This window comes from Vigna unguiculata, chromosome 1 (genome assembly GCF_004118075.2).
Source record: "Vigna unguiculata cultivar IT97K-499-35 chromosome 1, ASM411807v1, whole genome shotgun sequence".
Classification (NCBI taxonomy): Eukaryota; Viridiplantae; Streptophyta; class Magnoliopsida; order Fabales; family Fabaceae; genus Vigna; species Vigna unguiculata.
This window is the reverse complement of record NC_040279.1, coordinates 29,052,801-29,062,887: the sequence shown is the minus strand read 5'-3', so window position 1 is coordinate 29,062,887 and position 10,087 is coordinate 29,052,801. Positions and strand designations below refer to the sequence as shown.

General features: G+C 29.8%; 1 protein-coding gene across 2 annotated transcripts; it reads left to right on the top strand.

The window, feature by feature from the left end:
• The first annotated feature begins 3,967 nt into the window (after positions 1 to 3,967).
• LOC114185997 (AP2-like ethylene-responsive transcription factor At2g41710) lies at positions 3,968 to 7,747 on the top strand. Of its 2 annotated transcripts, none has more exons than XM_028074024.1 (9): positions 3,968 to 4,293; positions 4,425 to 4,507; positions 4,635 to 4,643; positions 4,984 to 5,072; positions 5,306 to 5,379; positions 5,451 to 5,501; positions 5,741 to 5,802; positions 5,982 to 6,610; positions 7,336 to 7,747. In XM_028074024.1, exons 1-9 carry the CDS (start codon positions 4,100 to 4,102, stop codon positions 7,387 to 7,389), a joined length of 1,245 nt encoding a protein of 414 aa, XP_027929825.1. In that variant the 5' UTR covers positions 3,968 to 4,099; the 3' UTR covers positions 7,390 to 7,747. The 2 variants fall into 2 exon arrangements, with proteins under 2 accessions (XP_027929825.1, XP_027929900.1); XM_028074099.1 differs by having other exon boundaries at positions 5,976 to 6,610.
• Positions 7,748 to 10,087: the final 2,340 nt, after the last annotated feature.

The following is a 10,087-nucleotide window of genomic DNA, read 5'->3' as shown; positions in this document are numbered from 1 at the left end:
AAATATTTTATTTATTCAATTTATTTTATATATTTATTACGGTATAATAAAAAATAATAAAAATATATTGACTCAATTTATTACTTTTTCATAATAATTGATTCAAAATGTTTACATAATTCTAAATATTATTAAAGTTAATAATTAAAAATTAAAGTATCAAAGTATATAATTTAATAAATTGGTAAATTAAACATCCAAATTATTCAAACATTATTGAATAATATTCTCATATTTAAAAAGATCAAATTATGAACATATATATATATAATTAGAAGTAGTAAATAATTATAATAAAAAATATTATAAAAAATAGTAAAAATACTAATATAAAGTGTTGTTGTTGGTGAGCTATGGATCAATCCACCTTTAACCCAATTCAAACTTAATTAATTGTGAATTAAGTAAGACAAATTCAGTTTAATCTACATTTATAAAATCTAAAATATATTAAACTTAATTTGACTCGAACCTGTAAGGGTTAATCCACGGATTAAAACCTTGACATCTCTAGAAAAAGAAAATTGTTAAAGAAATTATCTAAATTTTAAAGAAAACTTATACGTGTCGAACTTGAACATACTTTTCAATACTAGTATAGTATAGTATAGACATAAGCTATTTTTGAAAAAAAGAAAAGAAAATAGTTGAACAATGATATTTTGACTACTAAATTTTGACAACTTTCTTTATAATATAAGGTGTCATCTTTTAAGTGGTTTTAAAATATTGAGAATGAGAAAATAGAAAAATGAAAAATCATTAGAAAATGTCACCTAAAGTTGTAAGAGAAAGTTGTCAAAATTTAATAGTTAAAAAATCATTTTCCAAAATAGTTATATGGGAATCTTAACCATGTTTAGCCATAATGACTATGCTCACAATAGTATTCTTAGGGTAAAACAGAAGTTGCTCTGGCCTTTCATTAAACAAAGAACAATGCAGCTGCTCTCAATAATTCTTTCCCTTATTGAGCTCCTGCCACCACATGACAATAAAAACAGACCGTTTGAAAATCTTAAAATACAAACATTTTTTATTTTATTTTTTTTGCATAGAAAACAATTAGTTGTTCAGACCAAAGTCTTAGATTTGTTCCATTTAATAAGGTATATATATGCAGCGATAAATCAGGGTTCACATTTTGATTCTATAACTAGCAAAAGCTAAGAGATAAGATTAGAAATGTGTTGGTGAAAAGAAGATAACAGTTTGAGGTATATAAATTAATGCAAAGGTTATTAAAAGCAAAGGTGTCTGTAAAAAGTTAAAAACAAATGGTGAGATGTTTGAAGATGGCAGCACAAAAGGATAAAGTGATGAGCAGGAGCATGTGATTCCTTCATGGATTTTTCTAAATTCATCAAACCGTTAACTAAAGTTTTGCATGCAATCATGTAGCATCTTCAACATTTAGGGTTTCTCAAAAGTGGTCAAAATTATTCCCCCACATAATAATCATCAAACAGAATCATTCTCTGAATTTTCTGATCATACCACTCCTTCTTGTCCACTGCATTTTATTTTTCCACTCACTGCACTTATACACAAACTCCACTACGTTAACATCTATAAGTATATTTATAATTAACAATAACTTAATTTTTTTTTTCATGTGATTTTATATTTTTTAAAAGGATTCAATGTTATTCTTTTGTTACATTGGTATTATATATATTTTTAGATTGGACAATGAACACATAAGAAAAGTAAGAAATTGATTGTATAAGTAGATATTAACTTCTCATCCTCTAAGTTAACATTAATCTAACAAAAAAAACACATCGTATCTTTTTATAAAAATATAAGAATCACACCGACTCAAAAATAAATAAAAAATAAAAATATAATTATTGTTACATGAAAGAAAATGCTTTATTTCATTATTTTCTTCTTCATGTGTTTCATTTTCAATTTCTTAATCATTTCTCTTAGGGTAAATGATACTGAAATTAATATTATTTTTAGTTTATTACAAATTAAAAATAATTTATTTTAGTTTTTTTAGTGAATATATAATATATTTATTTAATATGTTGGCTATGCATTGATGAGTGGTATAATGTGAAAAGGTTTTACCATGTCAAAATAATTTTAATAAAATTACAATACTCTTTATTTGATTATTATTTCTTAGCCGCTACCTTTTTTCTTTATATTTTTTATGAGTTTTTCGGCTTCTTTCAACCTATGAACTGAATTTCAAATTTACTTGATCTTCGATTCGTTTTTCTCTAAATTTATTGGGAGCGTGCTCTATTTTGTTCTTTCTTTTTGTAGTTTTCAAAACATGTTAATTACTTCTTAGCTATCAACGTATTACTAATTTCTTTTCCTCTTTACAAAAGGAAGCTTCCTAAGACATTTTCCAATTTTTGAAAAGGAAATTTCCAAAATTTTGAATTGTTTATAGTTTTACATGCTTTATTTAAAATAGAAAAGTTTTTTCTTGTTTGTTTATCTCAAACAAATTTTCAGTTAGCCCCTATTGAAATATTAAACAAATTTTCCTAAGACATTTGTTTAACATTTCAATTTAACTTAATTTGGTTCACATACACAATGGATAAAAAAAAATGTTGGTAATACTAACAAATTGTTAAGGTAGATTAAGTGAAAATCTGGTAACAAAACCTAACTACTAAACAAATAAGTAAAGAGGTTGTTTAAATTAGGTGAGAAAGAAAAGAAAGACAAAGAAGTGGTTTGAATTCGGTGGAAAAAATAGAATTAAGCATATATTTTTTCTATTAATAATTTAATTTAATTTATTAATTTATTATTACTTTTTAATTATCTATTTATTTTTTTAATTATGTGGATTATTTTGGCATGATTATGTAACATAAATATTTTACTATATTTATTATATTATGATAAGTTTTCACATGTTTTTCTTTGTTTATTTACGAAAAAACTTTATTCTTCTCTTCATAAATTGTACATTTTACATATTTGATAAAAAATAAATAATTAAAGGACCTTATTTTGCATTCTTCCCCATCTATAGTTTGAAACAAATTATAATGAAATATAACTAAAATAAACAATTTTCAATCTCCAAATCAGATATTTGTTTGATTAACCATTTGGTTACAAATAATCCACATAACAGTATTTAAACTATTGTCATCTATTATATATACTTATGCACTATCATAAACATGAATTTAGGGCATGGTAGATAGGTTTAATTTTAAAGGATTTTATAACTTTTTTTGTTTAATTAGTCAGATAGTACCCACTTTTATTTATCGAATGTGTCAGCTCGGTATCCGTTTTTAAAAATGTATCAATTGAGTCTCAATTTTTTAAAACATGTCTTAATTAGATCCATTTTAGACAAGAATTATTAACGCCTTTAATTGTATTGATATTTAAAATGACTTACAAAATTAAATATTTATATTTATATTAAAATTTGGTGGTAAAAGTCATGAATAAAGTTAAAAACGTTAATAATTTTTGTCTAAAAAAGACTTAATTGAGTCAATTTTTTCAAAAGTTAAGACTCAATTGACATCTTTTAATATTAAAATACCAAACTAACATCTAAACGGAAGTGAATATCATCCGACCAATTAAAATTTTTTACAAACACATTTCATGAGATTAATTTATTTATGCGTCTAAATAGTTACTTTAATAACATAAAAAAAGCCTACAGCTAAAGAATTGGTTCATTATCATTTTATATTTTTTTTATTAAAAATAACAAATAACATGATTAAAAAAATTATTGGTGGGAAGTTAGTAGCATGATGATGAGTTTGGAAAATGGAATGAGGAGCAGGCAACAAGTGGCACCTAACATGCACAATGGTCATACTAATCAAAATCGACATGAAATGACAAGAGTACCCTCAGGGGGTCCTAGCCGTTACATCGCCTCACAGTACCACTTTACACATTGGTCATTTCAAAACCCGGAAAGGGCATTTCGGTAACTAATAATTCCTCCTTCTTCCTTTGTAGTTTTCCCCCTCACTCACTTCCACTCCAATTTCACTTCATTCCATTCCCAAATTTCCATCACTATCACTCAATCAACATACGCACTTCTCTCTCTCTCAGGTTAGGGTTAGGGTTTCCTCCGATCATGGCTTCGTCTTCCTCCGATCCCGGAAAGTCCGCGGAGACGTCGGAACCGGCGGTGGCAACTGATCAGCTCTTGCTCTACCGAGGATTGAAGAAAGCGAAGAAGGAAAGAGGTTGCACTGCCAAAGAGCGCATCAGCAAAATGCCTCCCTGCGCCGCTGGAAAACGGAGCTCAATATACCGCGGCGTCACCAGGTAGTTACTTAGTATGGTTCGGTTAGGATGAAATGAACGGAGTTTTTTCTCGGAAGTTAAAGCCGATCGACTAATGGAGTGGATATGTGTCTTGGATTGTTGCTGACGGAATTTTGTGGATTGATGATTAGGCATAGGTGGACTGGTCGTTATGAAGCGCATCTTTGGGATAAGAGTACGTGGAATCAGAATCAGAATAAGAAGGGAAAACAAGGTTTGGTTTGGTTTGTTCTTCGTTTCGGGTTTGGACTTGTGTCAGGCTGAAATAGCTTACCTGTTTTGTTTTCCTCGTTGTTTTGGAATTGGTTCGTTGGACAATGGTTCGTTCGTGGTGGGGCCAGTTTACTTGGGTGAGTTTGCAATGCGGTGCTCAGTTCGAATTTATTAGATCATGTTTGGATAAACTTTGAAATAAAAAACGTGTAGGAGAAGAAATGACAAAATGGATTAAACTTATTCTGTATGTTGAAATCAACTTATACACACCTCTTGGGAAATTAGATGAAAGAGCTTGTGTCTGGGATAAGTTTAATTCAGTAACTTTCTTATCTTTTTCTCTTTTCTCTAAATGTATATGGAGAAGTTTATCCAAATATGGTCTTATTCTTATGTTTATCATCATCATTGAAATTTCTCGTGCTGCATCCTTCTGTAAGATAATGATTTTAGTTGCATATGGATTTTGGATAGGGGCATATGATGACGAGGAAGCAGCTGCTAGAGCTTATGATCTTGCTGCTCTCAAATACTGGGGTCCAGGGACTCTCATTAACTTTCCAGTAAGCTAATGAAAATTGTGTCCTATTAATTACGTATGATAACTATAGACTATTTAGTACAGTATATATGATACCTTCTTTGCCCAAGTTATTAGGTAGCATAAGATGGAATGTGAATAGGTTTTGACAGTGGAGACTATAGATCTGGTGCCATTTGATTGGAAAAGGATGTTTGTTATTCTCTCTGGTGAATGTAGTAATATTTTGTATCACGTGTGATGTGTGTGCTGCAGGTGACTGATTATACAAGAGATCTTGAAGAAATGCAGAATGTGTCGAGAGAAGAGTACCTTGCATCTTTACGGCGGTGTGTGTATACTTAAAAAATGTTTAATACCATGTATTCATGCTGCTGCTTACACGTGATGCTTTCTGCAGGAAGAGCAGTGGTTTTTCTAGAGGACTATCAAAATATCGTGGACTCTCCAGGTGTGTTAATCTATCAACTCTCTTTTACTCAAGCTGTCTGGAAATTTACATCTTATCTATATCCACATCTCCTTGGGTTTGGTTGGCTATGTATGTGGAGATAGTTCTTCTCTGCTTTGCTACACAGCTACAGATTTTTATGATCTGGTATAGCTGTCATCCATCTAGTGTATAAAATCTGATGTGGATTTGACCGCTAACTTAAACGTTCATCTTGCATGTGGTGCTAACAAAATTAGTCGATGGGAGTCGTCATATGGCCGCATGTCTGGATCTGATTACTTCAATAGCATGCATTATGGTATGTTATAGTCAAATTTAAAGTTCAGTTAATCTTCTAGCGAAAAGAGTTATATGAACCATGTTCATTTCAGCGCCACCTATGGCTATTGAAAAAAAAAAAGTATTTTGAACTTATGTTCACCTGTTTTTTCTAGTTGGTAACTATCATCTCACTGGTTTACAACGTTAAAGGTGCAGGGGATGATTCAGCAGCAGAAAGTGAATATGTAAGTGGTTTCTGCATAGAAAGAAAGATTGATTTAACAAGTCACATCAAATGGTGGGGATCTAATAAGACTCGACATTCTGACTCTGGGACAAGATTATCGGAAGAAAAAAAGCTTGGTTCTGCTGGAGATATTTGCAGTGAACTAAAGCAATTGGAACAGAAAGTTCAACCTACAGAACCTTATCAGATGCCACAGTTAGGCAGGCTACACAATGAGAAAAAGCAAAGAAGTTCTTCAGTCTCTGCCTTAAGGATCCTTTCGCAATCTGCTGCTTACAAGAGCTTGCAAGAGAAAGCTTCAAAGAAACAGGAAAATAGTATTGATAACGATGAGAATGAAAACAAAAATACAATCAACAAATTGGATCATGGAAAGGCAGTTGAGAAACCATCAAATCATGATGGAGGCAGTGATCGGCTTGACATTGCAATGGGAATGAGTGGGACAATGCCTCTTCAAAGAAATGTCTACCCGTTGACGCCATTCTTGTCAGCACCACTTTTGACAGCTTACAATACTGTTGATCCAATGGCAGATCCTGCTCTCTGGACATCTCTTGTTCCCGTACTTCCTGCTGGCCTTTCTCGTACAGATGAGGTTGGTGTAATGACCAAGTGTTTTACTTTATTGAAATTACATGAGAAGTTATTTAACAGAGCTAAAATAGTAGAGAGCTTATAATGATCCATTTTATAATAGATCTTCTCAACTGATATTCAAAACAAATAATTCATCAAATTCCGGAGAAAACAGAGTATTTCAAACAAAAAATAATCTGCCCAAATTTGTGTGAGCGTAACAATTAAAATTTGTTCTCAGTAAAATCTGATTTGAATTATCACCTATAACAATCTCTTTTGTGTCTGGTAATTACGTGTTTATGACGACCTGATTTCCTATGCTATTAAGCCAACAAGGTAGTGTCAACAAATTTAATTTGTTATTGGATCAATATGATGATGAATGTAAACTAAACATATTACGAGTGCTTCTCTCACTTCTACTAAGCCTTAATGCCAAAAGGTCCCTTTCTCTTCGTGTTGACACAATGTGGAGAACCTATGGATGAAATTTGAATTACAGAGCCAGAAGTTGTAATTTTATATGCATAGCAATTATTTCGAGCCTTCTATTACTTCCTGGAGATTTGATTGCCCAAAATTTCCTAATTATCATTTAACACTTTAAAGAGGAAAACGCAGTATAGCTTTTTCTGATAATAGTAAGGGGACAGTAATTGTTCAATTCATAATCGCTAGTTACACCAAACAATTGATTGTATATAGCTTGTAACATTCTTGTAAACTCGGTTTTATGTGCAGGTTACCAAGACAGAAACCAGTTCAACGTACACAATGTTTCAGCCAGAGGAATGATTGGACATTTGAATTTCTAATTGAAAAATGGCTCAAAGACAAGCACCTGAAACCTGAGCCCTGTATCAAACAAAGAACAGTGTCTGAAGTGCTCAAGCAGGTCTACCAAGAGAATGCTCCCATGGCTTTTTTTGCAAGATTACATGGGTTTTTAGAGGTCAGAGAAAATAATATATTTACGGTGGTTTTTCATCGATGATACAATATAGAATTAGCACGAATATTTTCATTTCTAGTCAGATATGTATCAGTTAACATCTCCTTAATGTATATGCATTCAGAGTTAGATAAAGTTTGATTTTATGCGGAATATTATGTACATAATAAGAGTAGAATTATGCAAGAACGTGTTCATTAATTGATTGACTTGAGTTTATTAGGCGCTATTTTCTTATAAAGATTGTTTCTGTTTAATTGTAGAATGTCTGACAGAAAGATGTCATGAAGTTTAATTTCGGTATGTATAAATAGATTTTTAGTTTAATTTTGGAACATGCAAATATATTTCCGAAAGTTTAATATTGGAGTATACAAATAAACTTCTGATTATTTAATTTTAGAACATGCAAATAGAAATTCAAAATTTAGATTCCATAACAACGAAACTAATTTTGTGTAGAACCTGTATAAAAGTAAAATTTGACCAAAAATAACTTCAGAGGTGAGAATTGAAAAATTGAAGGAACACACAAAGAAATACCCATTTTGATTCATCTTGGATTATCATGTCTGTTTTACGGTTGCTAATTCATGCAACTCCATGTTTTCTGCCTCTAACCCTATACTTCTGGAAATAATAAGTTGATTTGTTGGAATTTTATTTTATTTTTGTGTTGTGAAGGTTGTGGTGTGGGTTTCGGTGGTGGTTGGTTGGGAGTGGTTTTTGATAATGGTCGCCGTAGTGGTGGGAGGTGGTTTATGATACATTTGTTGTGGCTGAGTATCTTTTGTTTTTTCACTTTAAATTTCGGATTGTGAATTTGGAGATGTCTTAAATTACATTATTTAAAATAGGGAAATGATACTTTTATATAGTTTTGTTCGAAAAATTTTGGTAAATAATTATTTTTTGTGTAAAAAAAATTCTAAAATTCTAAAATTTTATTTTTGTAACTTTCATAAAAAAATAAAAAAAAAACTATTTTATTTAATAATTTGTCAATTTTATCAATAAAATGTTTGTCAAAAAATTATTTCTATTTAAAATAAGAAACTTTTATGTTTATGTATTTTAAATTGTACGATCTATATTTGTTACTGGCAGGACAAACAACCAAACAATTCTCTTGGAATAAACTTACAAAACAAAGAAAGTGAGAGAAGAGAATAAAATTTCAGATTTTGTTAATTTATTTCATTGGGAATGTGAACATCATTTCATCACCTTATTGGGTGCGTGCGCGCGGAAAACATGGGGTGCAGGAAGCGATGCCCCTGTTTTACTCTGCTTCGGGCCTCTTCGATTTTTATTTTTTATTTTTACAAAATATTAAGAGGATTTATCATTTTCCAAATTATAAGATTTTAATTATAATAAATTAATAATGCCATCGAAAATTTGTAATTAAAATTTTCACGATCAATAACATTTCCACATCTCTTAAAAATAAAAATAAAAATAAAAGTATAAGACAGTTTAAATATTTTTTTCACTCTCCGAAACCTCTCTTAAAGATAAAATTGTGACAAAGTTTTATATTTCAATAGAGACAAACATATTTTTATTATTATATACTGGTGAAAACATAGACTATCACGTTTATGTGTTTGTATTTTCTTAATTACCATAGAAATTTGAGTTAAAATGAATAAAAAATATATAACTAATTTTAAAATAATTATTAAATATAAAATTTTAAAAATAAAATATGTTTACAAAAGAAGTTTTGAAAATAATGATTAAAGACAGAGGGGGTTTTTAAAATAGCGATTAAGAGTAAATTATTTATAAAATAATTAATTTAAAAAATAATAATTAAGCGTAAAACTGACTGAAATATTGAAATGTGGACACAAAAGAGGATATTCTTTTTATACATTGTTATAGATTATTTTTAAATTTATCTTTTTATTTTTTGAATTGCCAATTTATTAATAGAAAAATGATTTTTTAACAATTAAATTTTGACAATTTTTTTTTATAACATCTTCTAAATAACTTTTTTTTTATTTCTCTATATTTCAAAATCATTTAAAAATGTTATCTCAAATTTTAAAAAAAAAATTATCAAAATTTAATTGTGAAATATCATATCATTGTCCATGTTAATAACATCACCTTGTTCTATGAGGGTTAAAAAAACAAATCTACCTCAAGCAAAAGAAAATAACGAGAGAAAGCAAGATGATTCAGACGTACAGTTAAAGTGAGATTAGATTGAAGTGTAAGTGTTAAAAAAGTTAAACAGCATTCAAGATTTTAATTCACCTTTTAGCTTTCGTACAATAAACTCTGTATTTGCATATATAATCAGAATGAGACGAGATAATTATTATCTCAAAGGTCTTCTCATTTATGTATTTATCGCGAATACCAAATTTGACTTAACACACATCAATTGAGCGTGTGCTTCACGCCACAACCCCCACCCTATCATTTTCTAGCCGCCCCAAAACCACCACAACATTATTTTCCACGACAGATGTTTTTCTGATGTCGAAAGTTTGGTAAGTGAAGTTCTTCTTATATTCTATCTCA

What these genes read in the sequence shown, in the direction of transcription:
- LOC114185997 (XM_028074099.1), top strand. Translation starts at nt 4,100, where the DNA reads ATGGCTTCGTCTTCCTCCGATCCCGGAAAGTCCGCGGAGACGTCGGAA. An exon ending in AAATATCGTGGACTCTCCAG is followed by an intron (nt 5,502 to 5,740) that starts GTGTGTTAATCT and finishes TAACAAAATTAG; the next exon opens with TCGATGGGAGTCGTCATATG. An exon ending in CTTCAATAGCATGCATTATG is followed by an intron (nt 5,803 to 5,975) that starts GTATGTTATAGT and finishes ACAACGTTAAAG; the next exon opens with GTGCAGGGGATGATTCAGCA.